The 17,523-nt window shown below is 50.3% G+C and overlaps 1 protein-coding gene across 4 annotated transcripts in view; it reads left to right on the top strand.

The window, feature by feature from the left end:
* Positions 1 to 17,313, top strand: part of IL10RB (interleukin 10 receptor subunit beta) — a 31,541-nt gene extending 14,228 nt beyond the window's left edge. For 2 of the 4 annotated variants that reach the window (XM_045902534.3, XM_064579385.1), the window contains exons 6-7: positions 2,158 to 2,312; positions 7,558 to 8,234. In XM_045902534.3, coding sequence (XP_045758490.1) covers positions 2,158 to 2,312; positions 7,558 to 7,884 — 482 coding nt within the window. In that variant the 3' untranslated portion in view covers positions 7,885 to 8,234. Of the gene's footprint in view, positions 1 to 408; positions 2,131 to 2,157; positions 2,313 to 7,557; positions 8,235 to 16,117 lie in introns of those variants that run through there. The other 2 variants (XM_045902535.3, XM_054504107.2) reach the window with 2 other exon arrangements.
* Positions 17,314 to 17,523: the final 210 nt, after the last annotated feature.

The following is a 17,523-nucleotide window of genomic DNA, read 5'->3' as shown; positions in this document are numbered from 1 at the left end:
GCAGAATAGGGAGACCAAGATAGTGGTACCACACGCGGGGGTAGGAGGACTCAGAACAGTGCCTGGTACAAAGTGAGCCCTTAATGCATTAGATATTATGGTTATTAGTAATGACATTCTTAAAATCACATTATGAAGGATTCCTAATGGTCCTGAGACCTTTATGTCACAAGACATGCTTTGAGGCCTACAATTCGACCTACAAGAGAAATATCTCAAATATTTTGTGACTCTAAACGATGACCCAGGAACTGACAAAGCCCAAACACTTTTTGAAAGAAAAGTATAACCCATTGAAAACCTGCTTTTGTCAAACATCATTTTAGGCTTGTGTAAACATAGCTATCTCCTTTGAACCTCACAACCCATTTTTCCATGAGAGCCTTGTAAGGATCGCCCCTTTTACAGACTGGGAAATCAAGGCTCAGAGAGGCGAAGTAAGTTGCCCAGAGTCGCTCAGCCAGTAAATGAACAGGGACGGAGCAGGTTACCTGTCGTGTAATTTACTGCCCACGGACTCATTCCACAGGTGAGCACAGGCACGATTTCCCTGCGGGTGAAACAGGGAGGGGCAGTCTGCCTGGCCGCGTGGTCAGGTGGGACTGAAAGAAGTCAGAGAGCTTTTGTGGAGGGTTCAGCTCCCAGATCCTCCCCTTATTCCAGCCCATGGAAAGCAATGACCCTTTCTTTCTTGGGGTGAGTTATAAAAGCATCCTCTGACTTCACAGGGGGTCTGGGAGGAGGTCCCTTGAGCTCAGCAAGGGCACAGGCCGGAAAGATGATGAGGCCACTGCCGGCATGAATGAAAACACGGGGGGACGAGGGAGGAAGGCAGGCCCATCCCAACCCCAGCTCCCCCTGCAAACACCACATCCATTCAGACATCTAAGGACCGTCTTGTGGGCCCCGCGCTGCTCAGTGTCGGGGTTTGGGGGCGTGCTTTGGTCTGCCCTGTGCAAATAGGAATTGACACTTTCTCCGCAAATAAAATGACTCCCTTTTAAAAGGACTTGCTGTGAAAGGGCACGGTTCATTGGCTTGTCCTCTCTCGGCACCAGATGCCTTGGGTTTTAATCAGGAGGGTGGTGCCGGCTGCCAGGCCCCTGCACTGGGAGGGTGGGTGGCCCCGGGCAGCGGGAGAAGGCACCTGCTGCTGAATGAGGGGAGCCAGGACCACAAATGCCCCGGTCAGAGATAAAGCCGGATATTAGAGCAGTAAAAACAGATTTGATTCAGTAAGGGCTTACAGGAGGGAAAGAGCTACCGAGGGCGTTTTAAAGGAAGAACAAGGGAGGCGCAGAGAAGAGAGAAGTGGGGAAGTGACACATCACAAAGCGGGTGAGGGGGTGGGTCAGTGTCCCTGCAGTTGGGCCATCGGTGTTGAACGCCAGCTGGTCTTTATCAAGTCAGACTTCCCCTCCCTGCCCGGGCTGGGGGACAGGGGCCCTCCTTCATGAAGATTGCAATTGAGAGGAATGGCTTGCAGGTCCTTGAGAAAGACAGCCTTGGGTTTTAGGAGATACGTGTGCATCTCAAAGGGGCGGAGGAAGGATTCACAGGCATAAGCTTTTGATAGCAAAGGCTCTGTGAAAGGAAGGCCAGGTGCTGGCGGAAGAAACGCTAAGTTCTTTTGGAGGCCTTGAGTTTTTCCAGACAGAAACCCACGGTGGGTGCTGGGTCGTGCCAGCCGCGTGGCCTTGGGCCACTGGAGTTTGGGCAGGTGTCTGAGTGCCGGGGGCTTGGATGGTGTTGCCATGCCAAGAGCTTTTGCCCTTCTCGGTACAAAGCACCGCGGTGCGTGTGTCTCCTTGGGGCTCTGGGGTCCCGTTTCCTGCTTTAAGGCCGCAGAGGCTTCTCCAGCCTGCAGAGGCTCATTGCTCAGAGTCCCTGCTTATGGTTCTCATCGTGTGTGTCAGCAGTCGTGCCTGAAACCGAAGCTGGAAAAAGATAGGAAGGGGGGGCGGGGGCACTGGCTGGAAACCCCTTGGTCCTTGAGCAGGTGTCTTGTACTTTCTCCTCACCCCTCCCGAGATGGGCACCCCGAAAACGGGGATTCCCACTGGATTGCCATGGTGGCAGAGTGTGGAGGTCAGGTGACCCCGGGTGTCCTGACCTGAGCCTGACGCAGCCCACCACCCCGTCCCCCTCCCCCCGCAGAGACGGCCCCGCCCTGGACTGTCGCCGTGGTCCTGGCAGCCTCCGTGTGTGCCGCCTTCCTGCTGCTTGGCTGCTCCGCCCTGCTGTGGTGTTTGTACAAGAAGACTAAGCACGCCTTCTCCCCTGGGAACTGCCTGCCTCCGCACCTGAAAGAGGTAGGCCTAGGACGGGGCCCTGTGGACCCGAAGGCCCTGCCTGGGAGGGCTTCTCGCTTTAAATCAGGGCTGGCCCATCCCACGCGGCAGGCTTTCCTGGAGAGTGACAGCCGTCTGCGTGCGGATCCGTGCCCCGGGGCCCGCTCCAGGGATGCCCGTGGTCACAGATCAGCCGGCAGGGAGGAGGTAACCCGGACTTCGTTCCTTCTCCGACCTTCCCTCCCTGAAGCCCCGAGTCATCGGGGGCCCTCAGCTGGGGCCTCGAGGGCCTCCTTCCTGAAGGAGATCTGGGGGGCACACCTCAGCATCTGCTACCGTGCACCCCTTATACCACAGGGACCCACCGGAGCAGGGCCTCTGAGACTGACATTGCTCCTTCTTCCTGGGGAAAGTTACAAGAGGAAGGTTGATGGTACCAGCCCCAGCCCCTCCGCTTCAGCTGGTCTCCAGGACGCAAGAGACCCTCGTGGTCTCTCCTAGCCCCCTGCAGGCCCCTCTCCCCTTTCCTATGACTAGCTGCTGCCCATCTGATTGGGTGACCCAGGCCCTGCGCTCTGAGAAGTCTTGAGTCTCCGGTCACGGGCACCAGAGGTCTGGGCTGCCCTGCGTCTCCGCTCACCATCGGGATTGCGCAGGGGAGCCCATGAGTCACCCAATGACTCCTTTCCTTGCCAGCTAGGCTCTTGACATGAAGAGGGGGTGGCCTTAACTGAAAGTTTACCAGGACTCCTGCTGTGCGCACCCCGGGAGAAAGGCTCCTCCTCTGGGAACCCTCTAGACCAGCAGTCAGCAAACTCTCCCTTGAAGGGCCAGATAAAGCAAATATTTTAGGCCTTGGAGGCCAAGAGGCAAAACCAAGATATTATATAGGTACTTATACAACCACTTAAATGTAGTCATTTAAAACTCTTAAAACCATGCTGAATTCCTGGGCTTCACCATAGTGTGCTGACCCAGCTCTGGACTCACAGAGCCTAAAATGGCATGTGCAGGGGGCACCAAGTTCCCCGAGTGGGTCCCTGGGAGCGATGGTAAGCGGGGCCACTCCTGTGTCCACCCCATGGTTCCTGAACCCGTGCGTTCTAGGCGTTGAGGATGCTTCTGGTGGTTGCTGGCACTCTCGGGCATCCCAGGGCTTGTAGACACATCACCCCAATCCCTGCCTTCATCTTCCCATGACGTCCTCCGTGTGTGTGTCTGTGTCCACATTTCCTGTTCTTCTAAGGATACCAGCCATATTGGATTCGAGGCCCACCCGAAGGAGTTCATTTTACCTCGATTACCTCTGTAAAGATGCTGTCTCCAAAGAAGGTCACATTCTGAGGTGGCAACCCTGGGAGGGGCAGCAGAGCCCCTCCACTGGAGTTGACACTTGTTTGAGGAATGATTTGCCGTCCCTGTTCCACAGGGCCTTGGTCAGCACTGCTGAGGCCTAACTGGCCCAGGGCCCCGTGGCGGTCTCGGAGTTCATAAATGATACAAAGACACTTGGAACCACTCCCCTGAGTCCACACACAGGTCTCTCCCACAGACTTCCTCATCCCTGACCCTCCAGTCTCCCTTCTTCTGGGTTCCCTGACCACCGGCCTAGCCATTAACCTCTGCCTGTGAGTCCACGAGGAGCCCAATCTTGGGCCACTTTTCTTCCAACACAAGAGGACGACCAGATGCACGGCCCAGAGCTCTGCCCGGTGGAGGGCTTCCTCCTCTCCACTGCCATTCAGGGCCCCCTGGTTCAGCCCCTAGTGCTACCACGGGCCATTTTGGGTTTGCGCCTGCGTGCCGTGCCAACCTCCCCATGAACCACGTTTGACCTTTTTCTGCTCCCTCAGCTGCCCACCCCCCCCACCCCCCGTCGTCATGGTGTGAATAGAGACAGGTGCTGGTGCAGCAGGGGTGGACGGTGCGGGAGGCTGGGCCCCGTGCATATGCATCCTCTGACCTCATTGTAGGACCTGGTGGGTCCAACAGGCCTTGTGGTTGGTCACTTCTGGGAGGCCTGGTCTCTCAGTGTCAGAGTGCTGCAGGCTCTGTCTCTACCAGCTCCCTATAACATCTAGAAGCCGTTTTTCAAATAGGGCATAATTGTCTGCTGCGTGATGGCCTAGCCTGGCCCCCAAACTGTAGTGACCTGCATTGTGATTCTCCTTTTAGGATTTGCCAGACACTCCAGCATCTTTTCCCACCACAGACCCTTTCTTACCACAGACCTGCCATGTCACACAGCCAATTCACGTTCAACTGATGTGTCGTCCTTGGCCGATCATGCTGGGCCTTGGTAGCCCTGCACCAAGCAGCCATGGGATGTGCCTAGGGCACCCTGCTCCATGGCCCTGACCTTCTGCAGGGCCCTCTCCTGCCCTCGGCGCTGTCCTGTGTCCCTCTATAAATTATATTCCCAGGGGCAGAACATGCTGCCTTCAGACCCACAGAGGTCCACCTAGCATCCCGCTAGTTCTTAGTGGTGGGAGGGGTGAGATGTGATCATTGGTCCTTTACTTTGGAGAGGATGTCCAGCATGCCCTCCTCCATGGGAGCCCTGAAACTTCGCTGATACGGCAGGTCCCTGAATGTTCATCCAGGGGGTGTCCCCCGCTCTGAAGTGCGTGTGCCTAATCAAGGCCTTGCCACTTCTTTCCCTTCTGTCACCATAGCTGATGTCGGGCCTTGTCCCCAGACCACCCAGTCAGGGGCTATAGACTGCCCCCTGAGAAGGACATAGTCCCGCGGCCAAGCCAGGCCAGCCCCAGGGTTCCGAGGCTACGGCACCTCCACCATGAGGGCTGGTCTGGGCCACGCAGCATCCACGGTGGGTGGAAAGGGAGACACGTGACCGCAGGCAAGACCTTTTAACAAGAGGTGTTAACTGAGACTGCAGCACTAGAATGAACCAGGAAGTCTGTGAGCTCTGGAGGAACGGGAAGAACAAAGAGGGGCAGGCCCATTGTTCAGGGTAGAAAGTGTTTTGTTAAGTGGAGACCCAGCAGGAAGCAGAACTATTCACCTGCTCTTTCTGCTTCTGGCTCACCATCACAGACTGGTCAGACAGGAAAGGACAGATGGGACTGCGTGCTTCCAGGCAAATCAAAGCAGAGACGGGCGTAGGACAGGGGCCGTTGGAACAAGCCCCCCCTCCGAGGCTAGAAGACTTTGCAGACCAGCCTGCAGAGCCCGCCCCTGTGATTCATCTGAGAAATGCCGGCTGGTGCTGGAGAAGGGCGGGGCGAGGGGGGTGCAGTGAGGATGAAGGAGGTGCCAGGAAACTATGCAGACTGCGGTCATTGCATCATGAAATTCTCCAGCCCGATGCCTGATGTAAAGGTCCACTAACCATGGCCCAGAGAATAATCGCGAGTTCCGGGAGACTTAGTGGGGATGGAGACTTGGCGTTGAAGCCATGGGGAGGTTTATCCAATAGGATATATTGAGTTTCTGTGTGTGTCCCACCCGGAGACCAGCCCGATCCTTGCTTTCCTGAGGCTCACAGCACATTTTCCTCTGTTCTTTCCTGTCCCCTTTCCCTGGAGAATCAAGAATGGCTCTAGTCCATTCTTACGAATCCACTGGACCCGAGGGTTTGGGGAGGTTCCTCCTGCCCCCAGTGTCTTCCTTTGTGCAACAGAGATCTGGACATAATTCCTCTCCCCCCCCCCGCCCCCCACCTTCCATCAGCTGGTGGAGACCCAGGGGGTGGGAGGAAGAAATCCTGACAGGTCCACACCAGGGGCAGTACCGCTCCAGCAGCTTAAGTCCCATCAAGGGGCTGAGTGTGGAGATGACATTAAGAGGGCAGCGGACTGTCAGGGGTGAAGCTACAAGTCAACAGTGGAGGGGAGAGGGAAAGCTGTGGAGCCCGGAGACCGTCTCTACATCATCCTGAAGATCAGGAGCATTGGTGGAACTATGAGGAGGGAAAAGGGCAGACATGAAGTCAGCAGATGTTCCGGGAACCACACCTGGGCATCTTTCATGGTTCAAAGAGCGGGAGAGACCCAGATGGCTAGACTCGGGTTCCCGCCTTTAACCAGCCCCCATCCCCGGGGAGAGACAAACCCGAAGACAAGCCATGTCCATAAAATGCGCTAGACAGGGGCGCCTGGGTGGCTCAGTTGGTTAAGCGACTGCCTTCGGCTCAGGTCATGATCCCGGAGTCCCGGGATCGAGTCCCACGTCGGGCTCCCTGCTCAGCGGGGAGTCTGCCTCTCTCTCTGACCCTCCCCCCTCTCATGCTTTCTATCTCATTCTCTCTCTCAAATAAATAAATAAAATCTTAAAAAAAAAAAAATGCGCTAGACAGAAACATAGCACAAGCCACGTGTATTTTAAATTGGCTAATAGCCACGTTTTTTGAGGGTTTTTTTTAAGTAAAAAAGGGCAGATGAAATTAACATTAACAATATATTTTCTATAACCCGGTGTATACAAAATAATCATTTCAACACGTAATGAGTATTCTTTTTAATTTTTGAAACATTGACGTTCTTTTTTTCCTGCAAAGCCTTCGAAATCTGGTATTTCTCACAGCACAGGTTGATTCCGACTAGCAACGTTTCGGGTGGTGAGTAAGCCACCCGTGACACGTGGCTGCCGACTGGGCTGAAAGTGGGGACACACTGGGTCCTGGCGAGCCCCCGAAGAGGGCCCCTAACTCAGCCTGAGGACACGGCGGGAGGTTCTGCTTGTTATTCCAAGACACATTCATCCCGTGCCTGTGATGTGTTGCTTCCTAGAGGAGGTGACGCTCGGGCCAAGTCAGTGCCACAGCACTGGGATCGGTCTAAGAATAGCTCCCTTCCAGTTTAAGAGAAGAAGCCATCAGAGGGGGACCTCATTGCACCGTCAGAGGGTGGTTCTGAGGTGCAGATTTGTTGTCACATTTTTAGAAATTGTGGTAAAACACACGGAACGCAAAATTTGCCATCTTGGCCATCTTTCAGTGCGGAGTTCAGTGCTATTAAGTGCATTCACACTGGGTCACATTGGTAGGCAACCAGCACCGCTGTCCGTCACCGGAACTTTTTCATCATCCCAAACGGAGTCTGTCCCCAGTAAACAAGAACTCCCCATCTCCCCCTCCGCTGCCCCTGGTACCTCCCCCATCCTACTTTCTGTGATTGTCACATGCTTTAAACCAGCCTTCTCCGGCCAGGAGTTCTGTATAAATCTGTGTAAGCCCAGAAAAAGAAATGGGAAAATTTTGATCATTAACTTTCTTTCTTTCTTTCTTTTTTTTTCCCTCCCATAGTTTTTAAGCCATCCTCATCACAGTACGCTTCTGTTTTTCTCCTTCCCGCCCTCTGATGAGAATGAAGTCTTTGACAAACTGAGTGTCATTATGCAAGTTTCTGAACATAGCAGGCAGAATCCTGGTGATGGCTGCCCCCCTGGGGCCCCGTCTGGGCGGGGGTCCTCCGAGCCGGTCCCCGAGGAGGGAGCACATTCAGCAGGGTACAGCACCCCCCTCCTTCTCTCGCCCACCTCTGACCGTCAGCGGAGTGGGAAACCCCCTGAGCAAACCCCACATCTAGAACTCTCAGATTCCAGGACAGCATCTAAACAACCAAAGAGCTAGATTTTAAAGGCTCGCTTGGCAAAAACACTCCACAGTGGGAATGTGCTACTTTATAAAGGCCTCACTGATTAAAAAAAAAAAAAAAAAAAAAATTGTTGATCACTGGGGAGTATAATTTTCAGCCTCTTCTGCTCACTAATATAAGAAACAAGTTTTAATTAGAAGAAACAAAAACAGTTAAAACGAGGACTAACCAGACGGCCAAGAGACGGATCCAAAAAACAGCCTCAAGTCAAAAGTGGTCAGCGAATTTTCTGGATTCTCAGGGATACTTGGACTGGATTTATTTTGCTATCTGTGTATGTTTTATATAGTGCTGGTGCTCTATTAAAGTCTTATTCTCTATTTCATCTATGTGCATGAATGGTACTACGTCTGGATAATTGGCAGATAGTGCATTGCCATTTCTGGCGGTGTTCTCAGTCCCTTCCTGCTATCACCCGGGAACGGTGCCGGGGGTGAGGGTCTAATGGTATCTGGGAGCGATCGGTCTAGGAAGACTTGGATTCCAGTCAGACACCTACTAGCCTATGACTCTTCGGTTTCCTCATCTGTACGTGGAAATTAAAAGACCTAAGGATTGGTCATAGTCCATGAAATGCACGCCCCCAAGGGCACCTGGGTGGCTTAGTCGGCTCAGGCCATGATCTCAGGGTCGTGGGATCGAGCTCTGTGTTGGGCTCCATGCTCAATGCAGGGTCTGCTTGAGGATTCTCTCTCTCCCTCTCCCCCTCCCCCTGCATTCTCTCTCTCTCTCTTTCTAAAATAAATACATAAGTCTTAAAAAAAAAAAAAAAAAAGTGCTGTCCCCAGTGCCTGCACACCGTAAGCACTCAATAAATGGTAGCTAGTCTTACCAGCAGCATAATCTCATGGGTATGACTTGAACTCCACACACCAAGGTCAGCAACCAGTGTCCCCCTTCCTCTGTGTCAGATTGCCCAATAAAGCAGATTCCTCAAAGGCCACAAAAATTGGAAAAACACTTCGAATAACTTGACATATTTAAAATGAAGCATCACGGTCGGGGGTGGGGTGGAGGAGGCGGGGAGAAGGGAGATGAGAAGATGGTTGACCTCCCTTGCGTTCATTTTACATTTCAGTATTTTTAAATTATTTTCAGTAACGCTGTGAGGGAGGGATCACCATATTTTCAGTTCTCATTGCCCCCAGAGATCTTAACTATGGTCTGGGTCTCGTCTCGAGGCAGGGGAGAGAAACTGATTCCCTTCCCCAGTTAAGCTCACAGCAACAGGGGGGCTCTACTTGGGGAGGCATCTGGCTCCGGAGAGAAGAAAAGAGACACCCGAGCGCCCACCCTCTCCCCGCTGTGGACACTCAGCATTCTTTCTGCCCCCCTTGCACCTGAATCTACTGCCCATGTCTGAGGAATCTCCCACCTTGCAAATGTGAACTCCTCCCTCTCTCTGGGGTCTCCAAATGTTTCCGAGCCCCCTCGCTGCTGGGCTAGAGGCACGCAAGCCGGGCTCCAGCCCAGTCTGACTTAGAAGGCGGGCAGTAGCAGCAGAGGAAGGGGTTCTGGGAGAAGTGGCCAACAGCCAGGGGGTGCTCACACCAGCAGCAGTGACGTCCCCACCAGATGGGGTCTGATGTGGACATTGTTCCTGCCTGGGTCCCCTCTGAGGCTGTTTTCCCCAGCGCTTCCAGAGAATCGGTGAGCTCCTCTCCATTATATTGAGAAACTTCTTTTCTGCTTATATCAGCCCCAATCAGTTTCTCATGTTTGCATCTAAAACCCTGAGCAGGGGGTGCCTGGGTGGCTCATTCAGTTAAGCGTCTACCTTCAGCTCAGGTCATGATCTCAGGGTCCTGGGATCAAGCCCCGCATCCGGCTCCCTGCTCAGCGGGGAACCTGCTTCTCCTTCTGCCTCTGGCCCTGTCCCCCACCACCCTCCCCCAGATTGTGCGCGCACACACTCTCTCTTCCTCCCTCTCAAATAAATAAATAAAATCTTTAAAAAACAAAAATAAAACTCTGAGCAGGCCACCAAGAGTGAAATGGAGTGGATGTGGATTTCCCAGTCCTAAAAATGCACCTAGCAAGTGCAGGAGGAAGGCAGGCATGAGACCTCTCTCCATGGTTTCCTGGCTGAGGTAGTTGACAGAAACACCTTCCCTCCAGAGGTGGGAGGTCCTGAAGGGTTTAAGGAGAAGGAGTTGAAGCCCAAGATTGGCTAGCCAGAGCCTGGGGGACTAACAGCCTCCTACCAAGGATGGGAGACCCAGGGTGCGAAGACAAGGGGACAGGAAACCATGGGTCTTCCCGGAACAAGAGTTGACAACAGAGGCTCTGCCCCGCCCCACTGGGGAAGACCCAGGTGTTTTGTGTGGTAGGGGAACCAGAGGCACCTCAGCGACCAAGGACTCTAAGCACACCAAGGAATGCATGTTGTTTGCTCCCCTGACCCTGCCCACACGCCCCAACTCCCACAGCTGATGGACATTTGCTTAGTGCTGAAAAGCGCCCCCTCCCCACATATTCCCCATCCTCCTAAGCACTCCTTTTATCTCTTGACCGCCTCTTTAATGATGCGATCTGCTCAAGCCTTCAGCACAGTAAATAAGGGACACGTCTATCCTTCAGCAATCTTGGTGATAAGGAATGCCTATTTGACTTCCGTTTCCCACAACATGGCTGACTAGGCAACCTCCCTGGCCCTCAGATGAAATCGACTGAGGTGCTGGATGTAATGTTTAAAAAAATCGTTTCAGTTGTTTCCTAACAAGAAAGGAAGGAATATTCAGAGGCCAATATCTACAGAAGCTGACCAAGTGCCACCTTTCACTTTGAGGGCATTTGACAAACCCTGTAGGTATTGGCCCCTCACAAGTTCTGAAGGGACAGAAGACAAAGACCAGGGCTCACACAAGGTGGGGTCTCAAGAAGACCTCCCCATAAATCTGAAATCCCAAAGAGCCATCCCCTCTGTGTAAGGGTGACTAGGAATAAATGAATCCCATCCCGCCCCCATATTTATTTCCGAGGGCTGCCATTACAAAGTACCACAGACTTGGTGACTTAACAGAAACATATTTTCTCACAGTTCCAGAGGCCAAAAATCCAAAATCAGTATCACTAGGCTGAAATCAAGATGTTGGAAAAGGTCTTCAGAGTTTTTAGGAGACAATGTGTTCCTTCTTCCAAATGCCGGCGTCCCTTGGTGGGTGGCAACCTCACTCCAGTCTCTGTTTCTGCATTCACATGACCTTCTCCCCTTCTGTGTGTGTCTCCCTCTGCCTCTCTCTTATGAGGACACTTGTGGTTGCATGTAAGCCTCACCCAGATAATCCAGGAAATTTTCGCCACCTCGACATCCTCAACTGAAGCACATCTGCAAAGACCCTATTTCCAAATAAAGTCACATTCACAGGTGTCAGCGACTAGGACCTGGCATCTTGGAGGGTTATTATTCAGCCCACCACATATCCCTAGCAGGGACTACAAGGGCACCTTTTTGGTTTTGGTTGTGTTTTCGGAGTGAAGGGGCAAAATATATCCTTCCTGAGAAATTATCATCTCAAGAGAAAGGTGTACAGCCCCAAATCACACTGTCTGGGTGGTCAACGAAAACTTCAGGGTTAGCTGTTAGAAATCACAAAACCCAAAAGGAGAGCCTCATGAGCAAGAGCCAGTGGAAACAGCAAGCAACTAAGTCAGACCCACAAAGACTTCAGAACCTGCCACACACAGAATATACAGCATGCTTAGCAGAGTTAAATACAAGTGAGGGGCACCGACAGTGTCAGAAATGCACAAGAGCCTGGATCGTTCTGCTTTACTGTGGCAGCTCATGAATCCCAAATCGCAGCGACTAAGAGCAAAGACTTGTTTCTCACTCCTTTTGCATGTGGCCGGAGGTCAACTGTCAATCTGTCCTAATCCCAGTGACTACTTCATTCTAGGATCTAGGCTGAAGGACATGCTAAATGGCAAAAGAAATGCCAATCCCACTATAGTTCTTAGAGTTTCTGCTTGGACGTGGAGGCTGTCATTTCTGTCCACATTCCTTTGGTCAAAGACATGGCCAAGGCCAATGTCAATAGAGTGGGGAAGTACTCCTTCCTCAGGGAGGAACTGCAGGTCATGTAGCAACAACTGGAGGAATGTACAATCCTCTTACAAGGAAGGGAGAGGATCATTGGGAGAAATCGTTATAATCTGCTCTAGACTGAGAAATCACCAAATAGATTTGGGGGGCGGGGTGCACATGGGCCTGTAGAAATAAAAACTATCATCATTGAAGTGTACAAGTCAGAGGAGGGGTTGAACCACGGGTTAAACACAGCTGAAGAGAGAGTGAGAAGACTGGGCAGGATGGGGAGTGTGTTTGTCAGGGTTCAGAGAAACAAAACCAATAGGACGTGTGTACTTACATGTAGAGAGAGAGATTTGTTTTAAGGAATCAGCTCACAGGATTGTGGAGGCTGGCAAGTCCAAAATACATAAGGCAGATTGACAGGCTAGAGATCCAGGGAAGAGCTGACATTTAGTTGAGTCCAGAAGCAGCCTCGAGGAAGGATTACCTCTTCCATGAAGACCTCAGTCTTTTTGCTCTTAAGGCCTTCAACTGATTGGATGAGGCCCACCCACATTATGGAGAGTAATCTGCTTTACTCAAAGTCTACTGAATTAAATGTTAATTTCATCTGAAAACTATCTCCACAGCAACATTCAGATGCATCTGATCAAATACCGGGGTACTATGGCCCAGCCAATTTTACACATACAATTAACCACTGGAAGGGTAGATCTGAAGTGAACATCAAGGAGGCAATATAGAGAAACATAGGATAGAAAATGTGAGAGGTTAATATATAAGACATATGATGGATAGAGTGAGATGATCTATTACGTGTCTGATCACAATCTCAGAGGAGAGGTGAGAAAGGAGGAGGCCAGAGCACCATTCGAATATTTGCAAAGACAGTGGCTATTTAAGCTACCAATCCACCAAATCAGGAATCTAACAAATCCCAAGCTGGACAAATAAGGAGAAATCACATCAGAGTGAAACTACAGGACATCAAAAACAGAAGGTCGATTACCTTCGAAGGAAGAACAATTAAATTTATGGATACTTTCTCCGTGGTAATAGAAGCCCAAAGTGGATAGAATATGTTCCAAGTGCATCAAAAATCTCAGTCAACTTAGACCTGTATATCCTGCAAAATGTGTATCCGTTCAGGAAAAGGGACAAAACAAAGACTCAAACAAAAGTTGAGAGCATTTGACATCATAAGGTCTTGATCAGATAAAGATCTAAAGGGTGTATTTTAGGCCGAAGGATACCATTCCCACATGGAAGTTATGATACGTAAGAAGAAAAGAGGAAAGAAACAGGTAAATAAGTGAGTTAATCTAAACAAATATTGAACTGCATAAAACAGTAATAATCTATTCTGGGTGAGCAAAGCAGCAACTAAAACACCGAGGGGAAGAACTACAGATAAACTGACTTCATGTTCCTGCTGGGTTTCAAAGAATAAAGACACCAATTCATTTGAGACATGGATAAGTTAAGTATGTTGAGATTTCTAGAGTCACCTCATCACTAGAGAAGTGGTTCCCAACTGGGGTGAGGAGGGCGGGGAAAATTTTGATCCCAGGGGACATGGGACAATGTCTGGAAACATTTGTGATTGTCAGAACTGGAGGGGTGTTACTGGCGTCTGGGGAATAGAAGGGAAACTGCAAAGCATCCAACAATGCACAAGATAGCCAACACGCAACAAAGAATTATCTGGCCCAAAATATCAATAGAGGAGAGGTTGGGAAACTCTGTACTAAAAGAAAAGAGCAGAATAAGAAAAATGACTCAGTCAAGAGATTACTCTGACCAAAAAGGAGAAGAGACCTTAAAAACAAGGGGGGGAATGGGCAGAACAAATAGGAAACGTAAGTAATATAATAGAAATAAATCAACAAGTAAATGGACTAAGTGATCCAGTAAAAGATAAAATTGTCAGAGTGTATTTTTTTAAACGATAGTAAAATTCTAGCTGTTTTTAAAAGACCCACAGAAAACATACAATATATATAGAAAAATGGGAAGTAAAAAGAGGGCAAAGGATATGCCAGGCAAACTCTCACCAAGCGAGCTGATTTCATTATATTAACATCATACAAAAAAGACATGAAGGCACAAAGCATCTTTGTAGAAGTTTCGGTTCAGCAGGAAGGTAAAACAGTTCTAACCATGTACACACTTCACAGCGTAACTTCAAAATAAATCACAATTGACAGAGCCACAAGGAGAGCCAGACAAATTCACTGTCATATTAAGATAGTAATAACAGTTACCACTTGGTGTGTCACTGACAACGAGCCAGACGCTGTCCTGGGCACGTTACCAATTCTGTTGTCTGCTGACTCTAAGATGCCACCAGTTATAAGATGCACCATTAGTATTTGAACTAAGAAAAAAGAAAGAAGGGCGCCTGGGTGGCTCGGTCGGTTAAGCATCTGACTCTTGATCTCAGCTCCGGTCTTGATCTCAGGGTGGAGAGTTCAAGCCCCATATTGGGATCCACGCTGGGTGTGGAGCCCACTTAAAAAAAATAGCAAAGAGAGAGAGAGAGAGGAAGAAAGAAAATACTAGGATGGAAGCTATGCCTCAGTATTGATTGTCAGACAAATCTAAATGTCAGAGATGTTAAAATGCGCAAGCGTGCGCGTGTGCGTGTGCGCGCGCGCGTGTGTGTGTGTGTGTGTGTGTGTAGAGACAGAGAGGAAGTAACTGTGACGAAGTGTTAATAATGATTCTAAATGCAGGGTATTTAGACATTCAACTTCTCTACAGCTTCAAAAGTTTTTATGATCGGGACGCCTGGATATCTCAGTCGGTTGAACGTCCGACTCTTGACTTCAGCTCAGGTCCTGTTCTCAAGGTGGGATCAAGCCCTGCTTCGGGCTCCGCGCTCAGCGGGAGGCCTGCTCCAGGATTCTCTCTCTCCCTCTGCCCCTCCCCCACTCGCACACACACACGCACACTCTCTCTCTCTCTCTCTCAAATAAATAAATAAATCTTTTTTTAAAAGTTTTCACAATACAGGGGCGCCTGGGTGGCTCAGTTGGTTAAGCGACTGCCTTCAGCTCAGGTCATGATCCCAGGGTGCTGGGATCGAGTCCCGCATCGGGCTCCCTGCTCTGCGGGGAGCCTGCTTCTCCCTCTCCCACTCCCCCTGCTTGTGTTCCCTCTCTCGCTGTGTCTCTCTCTCTCAAATAAATAAATAAAATCTTTAAAAAAAAAAAAGTTTTCACAATACATAGTTGGGGACAATTGTAATAAATATACAAATGCTTACAAATAGTCATCATTCCAACACTTTTCGATTTCCATGTGTTCAAAATACCCAGGATTTTCTCAACATGTGCTGATAATGGGCTTTTGTCTCAGGAAAAAATCTGTGCAGTCATTTTCCATTTGTTTTGCTGCTTTAGCTTTATAAATGGTTCTGTCCCAATATCTTCCTGTCTAATAGGTAACATTTCCACTGCCCCTTGCCAGGGAGGATGCTGTTGGGGGACTTCTTTGAGGGATGCTGCCTGGGCTGAGAGGTGGCCCCCAAACAGGGAAGAAATCGAGAACACCACACCCCAGTATGCAGAGTGTCCACATGGGTGGTGAGTGGGACGGGCTGAGCCTGAGTCCCTGCAGAGACTTCAGGGCTGATCTGCGGAGCCATACGAAAACAGTAGGATTAACGGCATCCACACCACACCACAAGGATGCTGGCGAGGACGTGGGGCAACCAACCCTTGTCCTATCTAACTGTCCAGTTGATTCGTTCTTATTTGCATTCTTGCTTTGTCTGCTTTAGCATTCAGAGGCTTTTCTCCCCAGATGTGTCCAAATCCCTTTTTCTACATGATGGAGCCGTTTGGGGTGTCTTCCTTTCAAATGTACTTGAAACTTCTTTTTTTTTTTTTTAAGATTTTGTTTATTTATTTGAGAGAGAGAGTATGAGCGGTGGGGAGGGGCAAAGGGAGAGGGAGAAGCAGACTCCCCGCTGAGCAGGGAGCCCGATGTGGGGCTCTATCCCAGGACCCTGAGATCACGCTGAGCCGAAGGCAGACACTTAACCGACTGAGCCACCCAGGCGCCCCATTTTTTTCTTTCTAATTAAGTAATAATATTGACAACATTATCATGTATTAACTTTGTGCTGTGTGCCAGGCTTTGTGATCTATTATCTCGCTTATTCTTTGCAGTTGAACCTTCAGCGGGAACCTCTGAAACCGTGTAACAAAAGGAGTTCATCCCGGATCCGTGACGAGAGAGAGTCGGGGTGGATTCTGCTGCCTTGTCGAATGTCTGGAGCCCGGCCATATTGAGGAGGATGTGGGCAACTGGCCGCTGAGGCTGTAGACTTTGCAGCCATGAAGGAGGGAAGAACCCCACTTATGTGGAAAATGTCCAAGACTCCTGAGACCAGAGGGGATTCAGCAGATCATCTTGTGGGCCACCACTAAGACGTTGTGGCAGAAACATGAAAGGTCCTCCCCGAGGGCAGCCAGCTGAGCGAACTTCCCTCCTCCACCTTGCTGGCTCTTTATGGGAGTCCAGTCCTATGGGAGAGGAACTCACTACCCGTCCTCATGGGTCTCCTGCCCTGCTGCCCTTAGCCTCCAAGGCATTCTGTTTCATCTCTCACATCTGTGGCTGCCCATGGCAGCCACCTGGGGAACTTTAGAATGCCAATGCCCCGGCCTTGCCCTGACCCTTAATTCCAGCTCTCTGGGGGAGGGATTCAGGCATCACTCTTGTAAATCTCCCCCAGGTTTTTCCAGTGTGCAACCAAAATGGAGAACCGCTGCTCTCTTTAGAGCATTTATGCTACTGTTCAAAGGAAAACCATGGGCCCAAAATGGCATCTCTGAGGCCAAGTCCCCAAACTGGGGCTTGATACGTGATCTAATTGCAGCTTCAACCACCCCCAGAAATGTCATCTTAACTGGTCAGGAGTTTTTCCATCAGTGCCAAGGAGTCTGCCACAGGGACTCCCTGTGTCCCCCAAAGGAAGATGAGATCATCTGCTTGATAAGACCCCTTGCCCTGGGGCGCCTGGGTGGCTCAGTTGGTTAAGCGACTGCCTTCGGCTCAGGTCATGATCCTGGAGTCCTGGGATCGAGTCCCGCATCGGGCTCCCTGCTCGGCAGGGAGTCTGCTTCTCCCTCTGACCCTCCTCCCTCTCATGCTCTCTGTCTCTCATTCTCTCTGTCTCAAATAAATAAATAAAATCTTAAAAAAAAAAAAAAAGACCCCTTGCCCTTCCCCCTGCAGGGAAAGCCTTGCCTGGAATAGTCTTTTGCTCTTGCTAATAATTTTCTTGCCCCACCTTCCTTCCATAAAATCCTTCCGTTTAGTACAACTCCTCAGAGCACCCTTCTACTTGATAGATGGGATGCCGCAACATTCACAAATTACTGAATAAAGCAAGTGAGATCTTCAAACTTACTTGGTTGAGCTTTTTTGTTACTTAACAGTAGCTTCTGAGTACCTGTTAACTGCACTCCCTATGTCGTCCTGTTCTCTAGCCTTCAAAGGGAGCACTCTTGCTTTTAATACCCAGCTAACATGGTCCACCCACCACGCTGTGCTTTTCTAGGAAGGTCAG

The sequence above is a fragment of the Mirounga angustirostris genome, unplaced genomic scaffold (assembly GCF_029215605.1).
Source record: "Mirounga angustirostris isolate CCGP_5_RB_7025 unplaced genomic scaffold, mMirAng1.0.hap1 SCAF_1, whole genome shotgun sequence".
In the NCBI taxonomy this organism is placed as follows: Eukaryota; Metazoa; Chordata; class Mammalia; order Carnivora; family Phocidae; genus Mirounga; species Mirounga angustirostris.
Note: the sequence above shows the minus strand (reverse complement) of the source record. Positions and strands in the feature narration are given on the sequence as shown.